Source organism: Vulpes vulpes, chromosome 10 (assembly GCF_048418805.1).
Source record: "Vulpes vulpes isolate BD-2025 chromosome 10, VulVul3, whole genome shotgun sequence".
NCBI classification, from domain to species: Eukaryota; Metazoa; Chordata; class Mammalia; order Carnivora; family Canidae; genus Vulpes; species Vulpes vulpes.
In genome coordinates, this window is record NC_132789.1 from 72,311,860 (window position 1) to 72,333,756 (window position 21,897).

At 43.2% G+C, this 21,897-nt stretch overlaps 1 protein-coding gene across 24 annotated transcripts in view; it reads right to left on the reverse strand.

Moving 5' to 3' along the window:
- Positions 1-21,897, reverse strand: part of TMCC3 (transmembrane and coiled-coil domain family 3) — a 254,360-nt gene that overhangs the window by 30,458 nt on the left and 202,005 nt on the right. For 2 of the 24 annotated variants that reach the window (XR_011994910.1, XR_011994911.1), the window contains exon 1: positions 8,256-8,595. The exons of 20 other annotated variants lie outside the window; for them this stretch is intronic. Coding sequence is in view for 1 of the 4 variants with exons in the window: in XM_072724586.1 (XP_072580687.1) it covers positions 8,256-8,507 (252 nt within the window). In the remaining 3 variants the exon portion in view is untranslated. 2 more of the 24 variants (XM_072724586.1, XM_072724610.1) reach the window with 2 other exon arrangements.

The following is a 21,897-nucleotide window of genomic DNA, read 5'->3' on the forward strand; positions in this document are numbered from 1 at the left end:
GCAAGAACTACATGGAAGAAGGTAATAAGTACTATAAGGAATAAAAAGGCAGAAATAAGTAACCAGAAGCCTTCGGTGAGACAACTTCTAAGAGGATGATACTTGACTGGGACACAGAAGAGGAGGCTCAAAAATCAGCCAAAAGAACCTAGCGAGGAGCACAACACGTCCATAGCGGCAAGAAGCAGAGTATTTGGGAAACAAATGGTTTCTTGAGGTGTCTGGAATTTAGAAGGACTGAGTGGGTTGTTCTAAATCAGGGTACAGTTGAGGGCTGGGGCAATAAACAGAGGTGTAGGGCAAGTATTTCTGAAAGGCAGAGGCATAAGACAATACAGACAGCCCACAGCTGGCCCTGACAATTTACCATATAGGCAAGGGAAAGCCAGGGTTTTAAAAGTGGTGATTTTTTTTTTTGAATCATACAAATATTGAGAAATAGGGGTGCTTGGCTGGCTCAGTCAGTTGAGGGTCTGACTCTTGGTTTCTGCTCAGGTTGTGATCTCAGGGTCCTGAGATGGAGCCCCGCATCAGCTCTGTGTTCAATGGGGAGTCTGCTTGTGTCTCTCCCTCCCCTTCTGACCCTCCCCTTGTGTGAGCGCCACATGCACTCTCACTCTCAAATAAAACCTTTAAAAAATATATATATATATGTATGTGTGTGTGTGTGTGTGTGTGTATATATATATACTGAGAAGTAGAAATTTTGGGATATCAAAAAGCTTAGGGAGAAAAAAATCACCCATAAAACCCTCCATTATATACACTGTTTAGATTAACTTTTTAAAAACACAGAACTGTGGTTATACTGTACATAGGGACTTCAGATACAGTTCAAGTGCTGTGTACACATTGACATAAGAAGGATCCATTAATCTGTAGGATTTGGTCAATATATGCCTGTATGCTCACACGTCATCACATATCAACACTAAGTGGGCCTCTGCAGGAGATGCAGCAATTGTATAACCAAATCCACTATTTAAAAAAAAAAATCATTTGAAGCTAAGGACAGCTGAGTTCTCACCTACAATAATAATATCCATCCCATGAGAGGAAATCAGGCACTTTGCCTCATAAATACATGAGATAATTTATCCCATCGCTATTTCTCTCTCTTCTGGAGGCTTAAGAGGCCAAACACATTCCAGTGATTGCAGTCCTGGAGCTTTTTATCAGAGGGCTCCACAGATTACAAAGGGCAAAAAAAAAAATTTTTTTAAGAGTTTAATTACATTCATGAGAGACAGAGAGAGGCAGAGACGTAAGCAGAGGGAGAAGCAGGCTCCTTGCAGGGAACCCGATGTGGGACTTGATCCCGGGACCACAGGATCATTACCTGAGCCAAAGGCAGATGCTCAACCACTGAGCCACCCAGGTGCCCCCAAAGGGCAAAGTTTTTAACAAAATGAAAGAAAAGGCAGGAGTTCAAGCCTTCGCTGAAGGCTACGATTCCTTTGGTCTTTTATTTGTGGAATGAAAAGTGAAATCCTTCAATGTATGCCCAAGTTGTATTCTGCTCACTCTAAGCCACAGTTGGAAAATATCCCAGATTCTTTTGACAGTAGGAAAGCACCACAGTATACCTAAGCACACTGTAGATCTATTATGACTCAAATTCTATCTGGAAAAAAAAAATTAAACCAAATTAGTAAAAGCGGGGGGGGGGGGGGGAGGCATTTGAAGGATAGAAAGCTAACTGGAAACGTTTCGATGTCAGATGCTTTTCTCTTCCCTGGCAACTGTAATGAACCAAATCCTGAGTCCATACCTGGCCCAGAGCCCTAACTTCCCAAAGAGACCACAAGAACTCAGATAGGACACTTGTTTTGAGCTTACTACAGAACTGCTGATGTGCAATTACTGCTAGAAAACTTATTAATGCTCAGTCAGAAGACTGCCTTTCTTAAGAGGCTTTACTCATGGTTCCCTGAGATAACCAATGAAGTTTTTTTTGTTTGTTTGTTTGTTTGTTTGTTTTTTGCCTAGTATTAGGAAAGCTGATGAACTTAATAAGACTCCAAGGGCTGCTAACGATGTAACAATATTTCAATGTGGTGTCCTTTATTAATTCAACTGAGTCCACCTACCTTATTTAGCATTTCAAAATGTTAAAGAACCATCTGTTCAAGATTTGCCAACTGAGAACATTATGAAATCTCATTCAGCCCAAGACATTACCCTGAATTTGATGAACTGAAATGTCTTTGATTTCTAAACTTGATGATGCTTCTGTCATTCATTACTTTATATATTATGAACGATGTTCTCTTAAGAAGGCAACGTAGATATATATCTGTAAGTGCCACAATCCCTGTATCAGAGAAAAAAAAAATGCTCAACTGCTTTTCATCCTGGATAAACATGGAGTCAACAATCAGTGAATATACATTTCATATTACAGGACTGACTCAAAGTGTTCAATCATATCTAATCAGAGGCAAGGGTATGTTTATCTTATTAACAGGCAAATTCTTCAAAGGAACAAAACTTTATATATAAACAGTGGGAAAGTGACAAACATAATTAGGTAAAATTAAATAACAAGCAGATTTGGGCACCATCACTTATTTTCCACTTCTACAACATCATTCATCAAACATTTTAATAATCCTTGCCAAGTATTCCTGTCCAAACCTGGGGAGATGATTATCTGAAAGTGTCACAAGTCTACTCTGAATGTCACACTGAGCAACTGACTGGCATTCAGTCTTTAGAACTCCTTGCTAATTCTTTCCTCCCCACTACCCATCACATCACTAAATTCTCTTTCTTTCTTGACAATCAACCCAACTCCCAGCCCCTCCCTTCTCTCCAACACCTGATACCTGGTGCAGGTCTTCAATGCCTCACCCCTGGACCACTGAGCCCACCTCCTACAGCATCTCACTGTCTCAGAGTGCCCCTCTCAGACACAGCATCACACAGGATGCCTACAGGATGCAGCCTAAATTCATTTCATTGGAAATTAAGTCCCTCTATGTCTTGACCTCAAACCTGTCTCTCTGGGTTTCATATTTGGACTCTGTTAACTCAACCAACTGGCCTGATCCAGACGAACTTTGATCAGGTCAAAAAGACATGCCCACGTTATTTCTACAGGCTCCCCACAAGCAGGCAGTGTCAGCAACCTTCCACCTCTACCATCTACTTGGTGCCTGCCCACCAATGGGATAGGTATGTAACATATTTTGTCTCTAGTGCTCACCTCAATTCTACAGATTATGTTTAGTCTATCATGAGTACCACGGAAGTCAAGGACTTTGACAAGGTCACAAACCAGAGAGTAATGAGCCAGAGTTCCAACTCAGCTCAGGGGTCCAGAGCCTGCATTTGTTCTAGAAACTTGGGCTTCGACTACCAAACTCAACTTTTTACCTCACAAAACCACAGGGTTCCCTCAGTCTGGCTCAGACTAACCTTTTCCAAACAAAGTCACTTCTTAACACCTCTAATCTAGAAATCAGTGCTCACTCAGAACTCCTGCTGCTCTGGGTTTCTTCCTGTAGCACTAAATCCTTTACTGCCCCATATTATTACTGATTCTTTCCCCATCTTTCTTGCAGTCCTGGAGCCTTACAATGTCTTTTGAACATAGTAGGCACTCAGCTGTCTTATAACAGAGTTGTTTTGTACTTAGCTATTTCCTGCAGGTGAAATTCCATATCGGGTATGATAATTTCAGTAGCTGAATAAAAGAAATTCTATAATAAGGGCCCTTCTGAGCTCACAAACTAAAAGGATCAGATGAAATTTTAGTGGCTTAAATATGTTATCAAAGACCCAAGCTCTATCCATTTTTTCTTTCCACTACCCCTAGGACATCTGCTTGTTCCCTCATGGAAGCAAAAGAGCTGCTGTGGTTCTAGGAATCACATGTAGACAATTTCTGGCTCTAGACAAGTTATAATGCTTTTTCTTTCACACTTTATTAGGGAGGAAAACATTTTCCAGAAACTCCTCAGCAGATTTCCTCTTAGGTCCCTTTGGTCAGGACTGAGTCATATGTCCGTGCACTAGTCTGCGGAAACAAGATCTGGCATTTTCAGCCTCTACTGTAGGAGCTGGCTCAGCCAGCTAAAGAGAAACGAAAAGAGAAGGTGCTTGTACAGGCAACCTAGTGTTGGCAAACACCACTGTTAGACAAATATTAATGCAATGGTAAGCTCTATACAAAGAAACCCTTCCATAGCCAAACAGATGAATTATCATTAAAGAGATTTGCTAATCAGGGGATGCCTAGGTGGTTCAGTTAGTTGGGTCTCCAACTCTTGATTTGGCTCAGGTCATGATCTCAGGGCCATGTGATGGAGCCCTGCATCAGGCTCCACACGCAATGGGAAGTCTGCTTCAGATTCTCTCCCTCTGGCCCTCCCTCCACTCACATGCATGTGCAAGTGCTCTCTCATAAATAAATAAATAAATAAATAAATAAATAAATAAATACATACATACATACATACATACATACATACATCTTTAAAAAAGTTTGCTCATCAGGTATAACACTTCCATTATCATATGGTGTCAACTATACTACAGGTGGGAGAGAACAGAGCTGGAATCCCTCAGTTTTTTAGGCAGGAACTTGTAAATACATTCCTTTCTCTCACAAACTTAAATATCACAATCTCTACCACCACAATGGTCACCACAGGGAAGGAAGGGCAAGGAGGAAAAAGAACCTAGCTCTTTTGAGCTTCCATACAGTTCTCCAAGGAAGTATAAAAGGCAATAAAGAAATAGGCAAATAAATAAAGAGATTTAAAGAACAGAAGTGATATCCAATAAATTCAGGTCTTTGCCTCTTTTCCTTATTCTTTGCTGCTGATAACAGAAGAATCTCCTTGCACCACCTCCACCACTATGATCTATTTCCAATTCTGGAATCAGCACAGACCTCTATCAAATGTGGAACCACCAAAGAAAATTCTAGTACAATGGAAAACAATGCAGCCACTAAAATGGAGGTCAATGTGAATGGGCTACCACAGACAGCTATCCAAGCTGAACCGTTAGGGAGAAAAGAAAGATGCAGAGCTAGGTCTATAAACGTTTGTGCTTTAAAAGAAGTACAGTGTTGGGGGTTTTAAATATATAAATACAAGGGTACTCTAGTTGTATGGAAAATCCTAGGGGATCCCTGGGTGGCTCAGCGGTTTGGCACCTGCCTTTGGCCCAGGGCGTGATCCTGGAGTCCCAGGATCAAATCCCACATCAGGCTCCCTGCATGGAGCCTACTTCTCCCTCTGCCTATGTCTCTGCCTCTCTCTCTGTGTCTCTCATGAATAAATAAATACAATCTTTAAAAAAAAAATCTTAGAAGGATATCTTAGAAACTGTGAATGGTAGTCACCTCTAGAGAACAGGGCTGGGAATCTGAGGACAGAGATACATTTTGTTTTATATTCTTTTTTGGTAGAGTTTCTCTCTTTGCAATTTTCAGATCTTAACAAAGTTCCCAGTGTTTGTACCCTCCAACTGAGACTAATATGCAAATACCTTTAAAATTTCATTAGCACACTTAAGATACTTCCTTGTCTCCTCTTAGGCCCTAAGATTTTACTAATAGCAAAATAACATTTTTTAAAAAATAGCAAAATAACTGGCCTATCAGGCTGGTAAGCAGAAGAGAGTCACGGAATGAGTATGTGGTGACTATTTGCATATAGCTCATGTGGCTCTTGAGGGCTAGACTGTTTTTGTGATTCTCAGATTTTAAAGTCTGGTTTTGCCCTTCAAAAATGGTTTCTGCAAACAACTACAAAAAAAACAGTAAGGCTATCTCCTTAGGGTTAAAGTTTCTCAGGAGCTAAAAAAGGATAGGACTACTTCAATGTAAAAACATTTTTTGATGGTTCCAGAATTTAAACAAAGCAATGCTGACATCAAATTACAAGATATATTTAAAATGTTTACATTTAATGACTTCTTAAAACATCAAAAATTGTTTGGCACGTACCTTAGAGACTCAGAAATCCATTTCTAGAACAAGTGCCCATGTTGAGAAAGTGTATTAAACATATTCAAAGCGGCGATGTTCACACACCACCACCACCACCCAGAAATAACCCAAAGGTCTACAGGCAATAGAATGAATATATATATATATATACCAAGTGCATTTGTACAGTGGTATGAGATGAACCAAAGCTATAAGAATTAAAAAAGATAAATCTTAAAAGAAGCAAATCAAAGAAAACCACATACAATATGAATTCCACTCTCTAAAGATCAAGTGTAGGCCAACTCCTATTTAGGTATAAACACATAGGTGGTGAAATGATAAAGTAAGGGAATGGTTAACACGTATATGTACAGCATGACCTCTTGGGAGGAGGGGAGGCTTATGATAGAGGGTTATGCAATCAGGGAAAAAGTCATAGGGTCAAGTTCAATTTCTTACCCTGGGTTTTTAGGTGCAGGAGTGTTTCATGTTATTTTTTAAATGGATTGTCTTTTATGTGTATTATTTCATAATTTACAAACATTTAAAAATCAAAACCCTGGGGTAAGTTACATAGTATAATAAACTGTGGGTATGCATGTGTGTTTAAGTTTCTTGATAATTTAACATCTGTCTTTTAATCCTACTGGTCTATCTCTGGCTCTGTACTTAATTCCTGGGTAATAATGTTAAAGTCTAAATTTGAGGGCCTACTTAACTTGTGATCTGGACTTAAAGGCCTCTGGGTCACCCTCTGCAGTGGGGCCCAACTTGGTCTTCCTGGGTCACATCCCAAAGTGTAAAGGATGTAGTCAAGGCAGAGAGACTCTCAATTTCCCACAGGTTACAGATGAACCTGGAGGCAGCCTGCAAATTAACCTTGCTTGCACTTGAGACAACCCACTCTTCCTGGGCCAGCTGCAGGACTGGATCCAGGAGGAGGAAGAGCTGGGAGGGGCCTGCCCACATGAGAAGGCTTCTCCTGAAAACCCTTGTCCACAAGCAGTTGGCAAGAGACCCCTCCTTTTGAACAGCCTGTCACAGAAGGCAGCAGTAGTGGTTTTACAAGCAGTTCTCTGTAGTACGGGTGGCAATTTTCCCATTTCATTCCAACTCAAACTGTACATGACCACTTCACTCACAATACTATGAGGCTAAGATGCTCTGTTGTTAGAACAATGGGCCCTCCTTTTTTTTTTTTAAGTAACAGAAATTTAATCTCTAAGATGTAAAAGATCGAATGATAAGCAGAAAGGTCTTCTAACTTTCCATACCCTGCTTCTAGTCCCAATTATTTGTTTCTAAAGGCTGGGGATCATTACCAACAGGTAGCCCACCTTTGCAATGTTCTAGATCAACCTTTGATACCAAACTAATTGGAAAAAAAATTACTTGAATAAATGTGTTCAAGCATTTTAATATCTAGGAAATCAAAGAAAGAAAGATTATATATATTTTGTAGCAATGTACAGAAACTTTCCATGGCATGGGCACACCTCCAAAGTCACAAATCGAATGCGAATTCCCACGCGATCATGCAGCTCCCAGGGGCAGAACTCCGCTGAGATGGAACATTTCCCACCCCACAGGGAGTCCAGCCTTTGTTACCATGGGGTGGTGGGAGGAGCCCCGGTGGTGCAGATGTACACTTCCCCACTGCCGCTTCCTCTCCCAGCCCACAGCTCGGAGGAGACCGCCACCACACCCGTCTTTCTCACCGGAGACTGACAGTGGCTGACACTGTCCCACAACATCTGTTTCACGGAGTTTGAAGTTTCCAGGAAAGGGAAGAATATCCACTTGTCAAAGGATCTAGTGCAAAGTTAGATCCAATCCAGTCTGGTTAGAGCCAGGATTACTTTCAAATTGCCAGGGAAGTGGGTGGAGAACCAGCTCGTTTCCAGCCAGCAGCTGGCATACTCAAACCCAGGTATTTGTCCATCTCTTCAATCACACGGGCTGCATTTACATTTTGAAAAGGATCTAGCAATACAGGTTTTGGTGGTTCAGTTTAGGCAATTTAAATACCTAGAAACCCACTAGGCAATTAGGGAGGATTCGGGGCAAGGATAAAAATAATTTGCATTTCTTTCAAGCACCTCATAAACTGGTAGTGACCACAAAGCTCTACAATCCATATTTATACAGGCCGGCTGGGGTGGGAGAGCAGGTGAAGAGACTTACCAACACCACACAACAAATCAGACAGCAGCCCAGGGCCCTCGACCAGCTCACCTTCCTGCCTGGGGTGTGTGGGTGCGGCCGGCAAGCAGGCCAGATACTCCAAAGGCACCATCGCGTGACTCACCGTGGACTTTGGAGACACTGCCCACAGGTCTCTGGGTATTCCCGGGATCGCCTCAGGGAAGCTCCACGCCCCGCACAGCAACCAGTACAAGGGCCAGCAGTAACACGCCCTGTTCAACCCAGCGCCGGCCGCACAGCGTGGAGCGGCACAGGGGAGGGCCCGCTGCAGGGGGGCCTGCTCCCGCACAGGTGTGGGGGAGGACCCCAAAGACCCGCAGCCCGCCACGCCTCGCCTCGATGACAAAAGCTCCATCGGACTATCTCTGGTTGGCAGAGTCCGTGCAAAGCGGTGAAGCGAGCATAGGAAACAGCAACACGAATGATGGTGACGCCAGCAGCAAATGGGCCCAGGGCCTGGGGAAGGGAGTAGTGAGGGGAGTCGGGAGACTCTGCTCTGTCGCCTCATTCATGGGATAGATGCTCCCTGGTGCCTCTGCGTGTCAGGCACAGCGAGCGGGTTCAGCACCCCTGCCCCCACCGTCAGACTAGCCTAGTCACAGGGCAAAAACGGTGGCCTCTGATGAGTGCCAGGGGTGCGCTGGTGCCTGACAGCAGCACGGGGTGGGGGGGGGCAGCGAGGAGGGATGGGCAAGGGGACGAGGGGGATGCACAGCTGTAAGAGAGAGACCTGTCACTCGGGGTGAATCTGAGCCCTTCAACCACACAGCAGGGAAGGACTTGGAGGACTCAGGGTGAGGCAAAGAAGGCAGAAGGGGGTCGACAGGCAGAGATCAGACCTCAAGGGTTCCCATGAAATCGGGCTAGGGTGTTCGGATCTCCTCCCATAGGCCACGAGGCAAGTGTTACTGGGATTAGGAGGACCAGATCCCAGTTTCAGACAAGTCCCCCCCGAGGGAGCAATCCAGGTGGACACAGTGGCATCTGCTGGAGGAGTCTCAGGCAAGAGTGGGCAAAGGCCGGAGAGGGCAGTACAGGAAGGAGAGAACAGGGCCTGGGGTACACCCAGGGGGCAGCATCAGAAAGAAGCACCAACGGGACAGGAGACCAAAAGGGAGAAAAACCCCACTTCACTCTCGTTCCTTCTGGTGGCCCCTGAGATCCTTCACGAGACAGAAAACTAGAGAGAGGCAGAAGGAGGACACTGGGCGCGGAGGAGGGGTCAGCTTCAGACTTGGGTGGATCTGAGGTTCCTGCGGGACATCCAAGCACAGGTGTCTAGGTGAACCCTCGGAGAGAGGAAGGGGCTGGCGACATGGGCCTGGAGCAGCCAGCAACAGTGCCTGGCCACTTACCGAGGGGATGCACACAGACTTTAAAGGTTAGGCAGATCTGATCAAATCCCCGCTGCCATTTAGTAGCTATATGACCTTGGACAAGGAAATTCATCTTTTGGAGACTTTGGTCTCATCTGAGGAAATTCCTCCTAGAAATTAATGAAATCAGAAAAGGCCCTGATGTCATACCAGATACAAGATATTTCATATTTCTCTCTTGCCCTTTTGTGATTATATACTGCCTCGTGTTATGATAATTCAAGTGCTAACCCTGCTACAGGTTACAAGCTTTCCTGCTGCCAGTCATTCGTCTTTAAATCCCTTTTGACCTTCCTTGTATGAACAGATTCTCAAATATTTGAATTGCCGTAAGTCGCATGAAAAATCAGGCCAGAATGGTCAGAGGACCTGAGGTTTCCTGCCTTCACGTCAAATAACAAATGCAAAGATTTCAAAAATGTTGAGTGGTTTTAGGGGTATCAATTTAATTCCGTGTTGTGGTGTGTGTGTGATGGAAGACAAAAAGGGCACTGGGGTTTGGAAAAGAGAATGCTGTCAGTATAAAAAAGCCTAGTCCACGTAACAGAACTTTACTCTCTACGTAAAACTATACTGTAATATTCAGAGGAAGAGTGTCTGCCAAAGTTAATATCACGTAGCCTCTACCCTCTCGCCCAGTTCAGGTAAAGGTCTTAAACAAATGTTAAAAATAAATCTAGCAAATGGATCTTGCCTTAAACTAAATGTTAAATCAATACCATACTTTTTATGTAAGAAAAATATATTTTCTCTGGACTCATTTTGCATATTCTATTTATGACTTGTAGAATGAACACTTAAAAACTACAATATGATTTAAAAATCAGACTGCCCACCAAGGCATACAGAATTCAATTCCACGTAGCCAAGCTCCTTCAGTTTTCTTCTGGTTTTGCCTTCAAATTTGAGCTCCGATTTGTCTTACCTATTTTTGTGGCTGCCTTCCTGGTCTGAGTATATATGTTGGTCACTGGACATTTTCTGGTATTGCCAACTTACTTGCTAAAACACATTCACAACCACCTCCTCCTTCCTTCCTGGTCCTTCCCTAGTAGCTTCCGACACTCATGCTTTCAGCCACAGCCCAGCTCTACACACTCACTTCATGTCTGTGTCATAAATATCTCAAAATTACTAATCGAGTTTCTGATACAAAATTACTTGATCATGGCCTCCAGGTTCTATAGTATTTAGTTTAATCTTTTGGATTAAACATAGAGAATGATTCAATTCAGAGCTATAGTCTTCAGAACTTGTTTTATTCCTGGATATCTTCCACATGAGCACATGTGGCTTGGTTCGTTCAAGCATGATCGGTTTGAGAGGGCGCTTTGGTCCCTGAGCGCTGAGACAGATTTTATCAGTTAAATTGGTCAAACTTTGAAAAGACATTTTGTTCCCATCTTTCCTTATTTAAAAGACACATATTCCTTGACCCAACAATTTTGCTTTTAGAAATTTAACCATATATGGTTACAGAAAAAAGATGTACAAAAATATTCAGTACAGTACTGCAAAGCAAAAAAAAAAAAACATGGGTAAAAATAAAAAATCACCCTAGAAGGAACTTAAATTGTATATCAATAAGAGATTGGTTAAATAAATAATGGATATATACATTTGTACAGAAAACATTTCTGTAAGGATATATAAAAAATGTAACAGTGCTTATCTCTGGGTATAAAGATCATATGTTAGAACATTTTCTACCTTATGTCCTTTATAGGATCTTTTTCCTATAAACTTGCATTCTTTAAGTTAGCTAATAGGGGAAAAAAGTGAACCTTCATAATTTAGGCTTAAAGTGCTACTAAATTCTTCATTTAACAGTGTTATTCAATCTCTGTTAAACAGGAAATAAAACAAACAAGGCACAAATAGAAACTCAAGAGAGCAGATACACATTAAAATGTGTTTGCTCCAACAGCTAACGATTTTATCATTAAACTGTAGGAACTCTTAAAAGTCTCAAAAGATCAGTTTTTTTTTCCCTCAAGCACCTGCTATACGTGTTATAGACCCTTCTATAATCTAAATGGCTTGATTTAACTATGGACCTTGTGCTAAACATGTGTTTACACTTAAAATCCATTTTACTCTGAAAATTGGGGTGAGAAACCCACCTTTGTCAAACCTTAAAATACACACCCTCAAATTAAAAAAAAAAAAAAAGACTGATGCCCAGTCTCTTTATAGAACTTACTGAATCTTTGGGTTTGAGAGTCCAGTCTCTGTGCTTCAAACAACTTCCCCAGGCTAAGCCCTATGTTGCTGGTACTGCCTCGTGCCCATAGGAAGTAACTATGCTTAGCAAATACTTAGTCTTATCCATAGGAAACAACGCAGCACAGACTAAAAATTATGTGAACAACGGTGTTTGCTATTGCACACTCCAAGATTTTAAAACAAATATTTAAAAATGATTTTTAAAATTTATTTAGAGAGCATGAAGGTGGGGGGAGGTGGGGAGGGCAGAGGGAGAAAAAGAACCTCAAGCAGGCTCCATGCTCAGCACAGAGCCCAAAGGGGGGCTGGATCTCATGATCCAAGATCATGACCTGAGCTGAGATCAAGAGTTGGATGCTTAACTGACTGAGCCACCCAGGTGCCCCTAAAACAAATAGCCTTTTAAAAAAGTGATATTGAGGGGGCACCTGGGTGGCTCAGTGGCTGAGCGTCTGCCTTTGGCTCAGAATGTGATCCCGGGGTCCCAGGATCGAGTTCCACATCTGCCTATGTCTCTGTCTCCCATGAATAAATAAATAAAATCTTTTAAAAAAGTGATACGGAGTTTGGAGCTAGCACTGGGTATATGCAGAACCCTCCAGGCCTGGCCATCCACCCAAGATTTCCGGCTCACTTGGGGTTGTCAGGGGCAATATGGGGAAGAGTCATCTTTGGGGCTGGGAGGGAGTTCAAACAGTGTTTTCAAATTATAGCCTCAATCATCTGATTCCTGGGCCCTGCCTAGACCAGTGGTGCAGGGGCAGAACCTGCAGATGCACATTCGACAGCCTCCCGTCTCCCTCCCACCTCCACTCTATTCTTATGCCCAAGTAAAGTTTCATAACTACTAAGCCAGTCTGGTATTGCCTGAACATCCAATTGTAAGATCACCTCAGGCCCCTGCCACCCAGCCCCACCTCAGACTTAGTGACTCAAAAATCTCTAATAAAGGTTTCATGTGTTAAACCAATGCCCCCAAGTTATCCCTATAAACAGGGATGTTTAAACCGGGACATATCAATTCAGGTCAAACTCATTTTTAAGATAAAGAAACCAAGGCGCAATAAACTTAAATAATTTCCCTAAGGACTTAATACCTGATTAATGATAGCTGGGACACCGAAAATTTGGTGAGCTAATCTTTTCCTCTTAGACCAACAGTACTTATTAATGTTTATCGTGAGTACCTGTGCAGGTTCTGATTCATCATGACGAGGCTGGACGTGAGTGACTCACGACGTCTGATCCCAGGAGGCATGTCAGAACCTCCACCTGCCCCTTGGAGTTTCTCCACTTTCAGTATCAGGAGGAGGAGACAGAGAAAAACAGCACAGGGGATAGAAAAGTAAAGACAGCGCTACACATTCATAACCAGGTGAGGAGGATTCGAAAATCTTGTTCTTTCTTCGCCAAATGTGAGGACCTCAAGCAAAAAGGACTCCCGATTAAACACACACTTTGGGTTAGAGCCTCAGCCTGCATCTTGCCGTGGGGGAGGGACGGGGGCGTCTCCTACAGGGATGCTACCAGGGCATCCTGGAACCTGTCTCTCCACACCCCTCAACGGGGGGGGGGGGGGGGGGGGGGTACAGAACCCCCAGCCGGGAATGCACACAGCAAGTTGTAATTCAGAGGGAGTTCAATCGAGTTATAATTGCCTCTAATTGGCCCTCCCACATGGTCTCACAATTTACAGCTGTAATCAGTTTCCTGAAGAATGAGCTAAATTTCTTTTCTACCTTTGAAATCAGAGAATCGTCTCCGGTTAGGTTCTTACGATTACTGTTTTGATTTCTTTTTTAGTATACCAAGATATAAAAAAAAAGAATGAATGAACGAACAAAAGCAAAGATGCAGGCAGATCCTTTGGAAATAAGCGCTGATCCCTATGACCTAATGATAACCCAGTGGGATTCAAATTTGTAACGGGGACTGATGCCAAGTCGGGGAACCGTTCTGTTCCAGGGCACACCATCCAAAAAAACACATTCATCTGGTCACTTTCCATACTCCGATTTTTATCTTTCTTGGCATGCTCGACTCTTCTCTAATAAAGTCACAACCCTCTGTTGCCATGGAACCCAGTCAGACATGGAGCCTGTTACTATGACTTCACTGCGAATCTAAAAAAAGACCCAGTGACCAAAAGAACAGCCCTTTCTATAAAAAAAAAAAAAAAAAAAAAAAAAAAAAAAAAAAAAAAAAAAAAAAAAAACTCAAAGCAAAGAGGCTCCAAAAAAGGACCCAACCCTTTTACATCCACTGAGGCTAAGCTTTCATGCAGGCTAACTTGAACTCTTGGGACAAAGCTAGCCAGTGTTTTATAAAAATTTTTCAGCTGGGACATTCCATAGAAGACAATTGTGTAAATAAGTACCTGGCAAAGGGGGTAAAACTGTTCTTAGGATTTCTTCCTTTTTTTTGTTTTTAATTCTAGGCAAGCTTCCTTAAATTTGAGTACCTGCTTAGCAAACATATGTCAATCAGCAGCTACCAATTTGCAATATTCATTCCATTAATACTTAATTTTTGCCAAAAAGCCTTTTCTTTCTCTGTAAAGATAAGCAAAGTGGTACAACTGATCCTACAATCTGTCATATCTGGGGCTGGACTAAACCTGCAGAAAAGAATGTAAGACTAACAGCAGAGCGACTTGAAAGAGAATTAACATCTGCGGAGTGCCTACCACGTGCCAGGCACTTTCCCGTCTTCGTGGGAACCCAGCCACAGAGCGCTCCCATCTCTCTCTTACAAATAAGGTACCAGGGCTCCGAGAGCTTAACGGCTTGCTCCAGCTGCCATGCTAGAACAGCGTCTGCCTTCCAAAGCCAAAGCTACTCAATCATTCAACCAACATTCATTTCTGGCTTCACAGGTGCTATGCCTTTTGTTCAGCGTCTTGTTCTCTTCGAGAGAATTCGCAGCCTGTATAGCTTGTCTGTGAAAACAGCACAGGGTCTATCTGTACTGGCCCACAAGGTCTGGCTGTACCCATTTATAATAAGTGCCGTATCTGCAAGGCAGCAGCTAACCCTTGGGAGAATCATTAGTAAATGCCATAGCCCCTTAAATAAGATTACAAGAGGCCAGACATGTATTACCATTCCTCAAAAGACTGGCTGCTAACTAGGCCTTCCAACCATGGACTCTGCAGTGGGGAGAACTGAAGCTCCAGGGGCCTGGTCTTGGGCAATTTTAGTAATGAAGTAAAAGCCATGCCATGCAAACTCACAATTATTTCACCCAACACTGGTTTTGCATACCTGGCTTCAAGAAACGACTAGAGTAAGAAAGAATTTGGGGGCACCTGGCTGGCTTAGTCAGAAGAGCATGCAACTCTTGATCTCAGTGCCATGAGTTCAAGCCCCAAGTTGGGTGTAGAGCTTACTTAAAAAAAGGGGGAGAATTAAAGATGGGATATATAAAAGCATGGAAGTTATTTTAAAAGTTATATTATTAATCATACCAGCCTTTTCAGCTAGAGACATTCAACCTATCTCATCATATAATGACTACAACTACTTCCATTCAAAGAAATGTCAAAAACCAACATAAGACCACAAAGAGATGCTATTTCACACCTGCCGGAAGGGCTGGAATCAGAAGACAGGTAGTGAGAAGCGCTGGTGAAGATGTGGAGAAACTAGAGTGCTCGTCCACAGTGGGTGGGGATGTGGTAAGAATGCAAACTGGTATAGATGCTGGGAAGACACTCCGACAGATCCTCAAAAGGTAGAGCCCAGAACTCCCAGGGGAGCCGGCAATTCTACTCCTAGGCACAGACTCAAGACAAAGGAAAGCATATGCCACACAAAAACTTATACATGGATGTTTATGGCAATATATGAATCCCAAGAACCCCAAACTGGAATCAACCAACCCAAATGTTTGTCAGCTGATGAGTGGATCGACAGCATGTGGGACAGCCATACAACAGAAGGTTATTTGGCAATACAGAGCAGTGACATGCTGACATGTGCTCCAACACAGATGAAGCTTGGACACTTTATACTGAAAGAGGCCAGACACAAAAGACAACATTATAGCTGATTCCATTTACAGGAAATGTCCAGACAGGCAAATTCAGAGGCACAGAAAGTAACATTTGTGGCTGGGGTTTGGGAAGGGAGGAAATGGAGAGTGACTGCAGGCAAATTCAGAGGCACAGAAAGTAAAATTTGTGGCTGGGGTTTGGGAAGGGAGGAAATGGAGAGTGACTGCTAATGAGTATGGAGTTTGTTTCTGGGGGTGATGAAAATGTTCTAAAATGGATTGTGGTGATTGCACAACTCTGCAGATACACTAAAAATCATGAGGTCATACGCTTTTATTTTTTTATTTTTATTATTTTTTTATTTTTTAAAGATTTTATTTATCCATTCATGAGAGACACAGAGAGAGAGGCAGAGTTGTAGGCAGAGGGAGAAGCAGGCTCCCTGCGGGGAGCCTGACATGGGATTTGATCTCAGGACCCTGGGATCACGACCTGAGCCCAAAGGCACTCAACCACTGAGCCACCCAGGTGTTCCCGGTCATTCACTTTTAAATGAGGGAATTGTATGTGCATTAATATCTCAATAAAGCTGTTATTTAAAAGAACAAAAAGAAAAAAAAAACACAACCAGTTTTTGGTTTGTTTTGTTTTTGGTTGTCCTGTTTAAATAAGAAAGCTCAAGTGACAAGACTGCCTGACCTGGGACAGGTTGCTGGTCTCTGGAGAGTGTGCCTCATTAAGGAAACAACACTCATGCCTGAACCAGATGCTCTCTTGCAGCCCCCTCGAGGTGGAAAATCACTTGGATGAAAACCTCTCAGTGTTCAAACAAGGGGAGTCAGACCCCACCTGACTCCCAGGCCAGGACCTATCCTACTCTAGCAGAATCTTTTCAAGCTTCCTTCATCTGATTCTACCCTTCACCCCAGTCTCCATTCCTCAACCGATTTCTGAGCACCTGCTACATGCAAGTATTGATGCTAGACTGTTTTCATGACCTCTAGTTCACAGTCCACAGGGGAGATAAGAATTATTCCCATTCTACAGGTGTGGAAAAGACACAAGAATTATGCAGGTGGTCAAGCGGCAGAGAGAGGATCTGAACTCAAAACCAGTCTGGGCTGCTTCTCTTACTCCTACACCTTGGTTTTTCAAAATGGCTCCACAGGCATATTCTTGGAACTTCCATGGGTTTGCAACAATTTTAAATGATGTATTTATCTGGATGGCAAAGAATATTAACGTAACCATATCTGGGAGATCACAGAGATAACTAGCTACTAACCAAGTACTATCTTGAGATTTCAAGACCTTCTGTTCTTCTACTCATGCTGGGCCCAGGTATCAGTGCTTCTTTAGTCAATAGGAAACACGATGACAGACTATATCAGTTTCCTGGAACTATACCACAGATGGGTGACTTAAAACAATGGATACTTATTTCAGTTCTGGAAGCCTGAATTCAAGGTGTCAGCAGGGCCATGCTCTCTCTGAAGGCACCAGGGAAGGAAGCATTCCAGGCTTCTCTTCCAGTTTCTGGTGGTCTCATCAGGCACTCATTTGGCCTGCAGATAAATCACACCAATCATCAGTCAGTCCTCACACCACAGGTGCTCCCCTTGGGTCTTCACATCACCTTCCTTGTGTGCACACCTGTCTCCAAATCCCCTCTTTTTATAAAGAGACCAGTCATATTGAGCCATAGACCATCCTAATGACCTCATTTTGATTTGGTTCTTTCTGTAAAGACCCTATTTCCAAACAAGATCCTATTCTGAGGTACTGGGAGGGCTTTGTAAAGGACAAACTCACTCCTGTGTCTTCTCTCACACTACTCCACCACACAATCCTCCACCAGCTGGGTACCCTACAATTCAACTCAACTCTGACACTATCTACCTGCAGACACCATCAGATCACACAGGTTAAGGCAAGCCTGTCAACCCCTGCTTCGGCCACCAATCCCCAGTCCAGATTGTTACCTGTGTTTCTGACCCACTGGCTAGAAACTGGAGGTTCCCATCACTTTCTCCTTGGCTTCCATTAATTTGCTAGAGTGGCTCACAGATGCAGGAAGACGTTTACTTGATTAAAGGATATAACTCAGAAACAGCCAAATTGAAGAAATGCACAAGGTGAGGTCCAGGGAAAGGCTCTCTGGGAGCCACACTCCATGAATCTCCATGTGTTCATCAACCTGGAAGCTCTCCAAACCCCAACCTTTCGGGGTTTTATGGAGGCTTCATTATGAATCCATGCGAGATTAAACCACTGGCCATTGGCGATTACGTCAACCTCCAGCCCCTCTTCCCTCCCCAGAGATGGGAGGCGGGAACTGAAAATTTCAATCTTCTAATCAAGGTTGGTTCCCCTGGCAACCAGCCCCATCCTTAAGGGCTTTCCAAATGTCACCTAATCAGCAAACTTGACTGCGTCTGAACAGGGCTTGCTATATATAAATAACGAAAGACACTCATTTCACTTTTATCATTACAGTCACTTAGGAAATTCTCTAGGTTTTAGGAGCTTTGTGTTGGAGATGGAAACAAAGACCAAATATATACAGGTGACCCTTGAACAAGAGGAGCTGGAATGACGCAAGTCTATTTACATGTGTATTTTTTACAGTGTGGTACTGTGTATATGTATTTCCTCTTCCTTAGGATTTTCTTAGTAACATTTTCTTTTCCCTAGCTTACTTTATTGTAAGAATACAATATGTAATACATATAACCTATAAAATATGTGTTAATCGACTGTTAGATTATCAGGAAGGCTTCCCATCAATAATAGGGCACCTGTAGTTATTTGGGGGAACCAAAGTTACATGTGGATTTTCCACTGTAGGAAGGGGAGTGTTGGTGCCCCTAACCCTGCATTGTTCAAGGGTTAACTGTATTTCCTATTGTAAATCACAACATCACAAACTTCAATATACCTTTTTGAGGGGACACAATTCAACCCTGACTTTAAATGTAAATGATGCAGCATTTCCAAATGAAGGTCAAAGGGTCTCCCAGTGAAAGAAAGGGTCATACACAGAATTTTTCTAACAGGAGAGTTAACAGATTGAGCCTTTTCACATTGTAACAGGTAACAGAAGCATTGCAAATGCAAAAAAAAAATTGCCCTGAACTGATTCAGATTATCTGTATATTAAGCTAGTGTTAACTTAAATTGTTACTATCTCTACATTTTATATGCATTCGAAAGTTTTCATAATAAAATGTTCAAGAAAGATTTCCTTAGACTGTTGAGGAAATCTGCTAATGACCTCTTTATTCTTAAAGAACACCTAAGTAAAACATTAATTAGCATCTCTGAACAAACACCTCTCTATAAGCCAAGAGCAGGGAAAAGATAAATTTTAAAATGTGAAAATACGCGTACACATCTTCCTAATTAGACTTCTTTTAATAGAAAATGTAGCCAATGTCTGGTCATTTGATGTCCTTAAACAATGAACTCTGAAAAGAAAGTCCTGTTATGTTACCTGTTGGAGTGTATAAACCCAAACATGGCACTAGTATCTATGCATGAAACTCTTACTTCATCTTTTCTTCCTTCTTTCCATTTCTCTATCTATCCAAACACTGTGCATTTTGGGCCAAGCACAGGAGATACTGACTTTCTGGTGTGGAGAGAGACAAGTGAACCACAAGGACAGGAATATGAAGGCTCAAAACAGACTTGGGCATGGGCTGGGTTGGGGGGGGGACACCCAAGTCAGGTGGTAGGTGAGAACGAGTGTCACGGAAGACCCTTTCAGTACATCATCTTAGAAGCCTTCAACACGCTTCTAAGGAAAGAATTATACTTATTTTTTTACATGAGGAAACTGGCTCAAATGGATTGAGGAAATAGTCTAAGATGAGCTCACAGAGTGTATAAGGATTTAGAAACCAGGCCTATCATTCACAGAGCCCTGGTACCACACTGCCCCCCTCACAGCACTAGGCACAGGGAGTGGCCTGCATTTAGAAAATCTGACCACTACCCATCACCTCCACTGCCAGCGTCCTCATCCAAGGCACTGTCACCACACACCAAGGGTCTCTCTACACCAGCTCACACCCACCTTTAATCCAGGAGCCAAGGCCTCCCGTTACCCCTTAGACCTCGTGTCCTTACTCACTCTGCTCCTGCCACATGACTTCTTTGATGCGCCTCAGGTACGACAGGTATACTCCTGTCCTCGTGTCCCCTCTCCCTGGAATGCAATTCCCCATACAGAGCTGTAGAGCTTACTTCCTCAGATCCTCCCTCAATGACGTCTCTGGGAAGAGCTTTCCTTGAGGTTCCTATTTACAACTACTTCTTTCTACCTCCACCCCTGGGGCCTCCCCAGCCCCCTTACTATGATTTGAGTTTGAACACTGTACTTGCCATCATTTAACATACCGTATATTTTACCTACCAGTCTGGTCTGTCTACCTTGCCTTACCAGAATTATAAGAGAGTGATTTTTGTTTTGGTTCTGGGATGCCCGGCGCATAGTAGGTGCTCAATTCATATTTGAATTGAGCGTGAATTAGGCTGAAAGCAGAATGGTTATGGGCAGGATTCATACCTGGGCTGCTTATGAATGGGCTCTTCCATATACCACACTCCTGACGTGGTGAAAGGGAGTCCAGAGGAGACAACTGCACAGTAAGGGTAGGAAGAAACCAACCCAAGGTTTGCAAGGGAACTCATTCTTAAATCCAGTGCCATGAAAAGGTGCCTAAGTGACTCCTTTTCTGTGCCACAGGCTGTAGGGACACAGGTACCATCAATCTTGATGTTACTGTTCAAGGAAGCACATTAGGACCAGTGGTCCCAGAGCTGTATATCTCAGCATCTCCTGAGTCTACAGAGTGATGGACAGTGAAGAAGCAAGCCCGACAGGATCACACAGGGCAAAAGAGCAGAAGTCTTCAAAGGATGGTGAGTGCAATACTCTTCTCTAGGAAGGAGCCTGTGCCAGTGCGTGTCTGCCAAATTCCAAACTCATCCTCATTCTAGCCCCTTATAGAAGTCTTGGCCATGTGTATTAGACCGGGTGGGGGGTAGGAGTAGAAATGGGGTGACATCATCATCATCATAATAGGAATTCATAAGCACCTGACTTCATAAAGTTCTATAAGGCACTAGGGTGCCTTTCAGCTCTGAAAGTCTATGAAGGAACTGAAGTCATTGCAAAGCTGTTTCTGAGAAGCAAATAAAACCCTGCTGAGAAATGTACTATACTTCCCTGAGTTTACGTCAGTCTGTTTTCTCTAGTGAGAAAAAAGGTGACTGGTTTAGGTTACGAAGGCAACGTTCCACTATAAAAACCTGCTGGTTGCCATGACAATTAACAGCTCTGTTCCTCCCTTTTCTGCAGCATCCTTCTTCCGAGTGAAATCAAAGAAGCTATCTGTGACGCCCATGACTTAGTATTTCCTCTGCATGAGGATAGCATATACATACACAAAATACATTCCAAAGGGCTAATCAGAGGTGAACTGAAATCTGCGAGATCAGTACCATCTGTCCTCCTCTGCCAACAGCATCCTATAAACAACTATCGGGAACAACCCCGCAGCAGCGGGTGAGAAGGGAGGATGGGCCGGAAAGGCTGAACAGCTGACACCTACTCCTTCTGGTCTGGAGCCTCCCAGAGCGGGCTCTGGATCAGTTCTTTCCAGAAGGGTCCATATGTGAGGCCAGGGCTCCCTGGAGCGCTATCATTATCTGTATGCAGGCTGTCCTCCCCAGCCGGAGGTCCCCAAGAGCAGTGCCCCCATCCCACTGACCTCAGGGCCTAGAGGAGCACCGGGCAGACAGGGAAGCACGCAGGACAACGAAGGGGGCTCTGGGATGAGGCAGCCGGCTGCTCCTAGCCTGTTTCAAATAGGCGCTGGGTGAGAAAAAAGCCAGGGGAGAATTCTAGATTGGTGCTCTAGGGTGTGTAGCTTGAGGGTATCTACAGCACAGTCCTACTACTGGTTTCCATCACTGTAGTCCTGAGTCTTGACCACTGAGCCTTCCCCAGATCCAGGGCAAAACAACAGGTAAATCAGAAAGTTATAGCACTGATGTGATTTACCTTCTCAAGATAAAGGTTCTCATCAGGTAGCTACATTTCATTGCAAATATGTTTGTTATAGAAAAGCTATGAAAATACT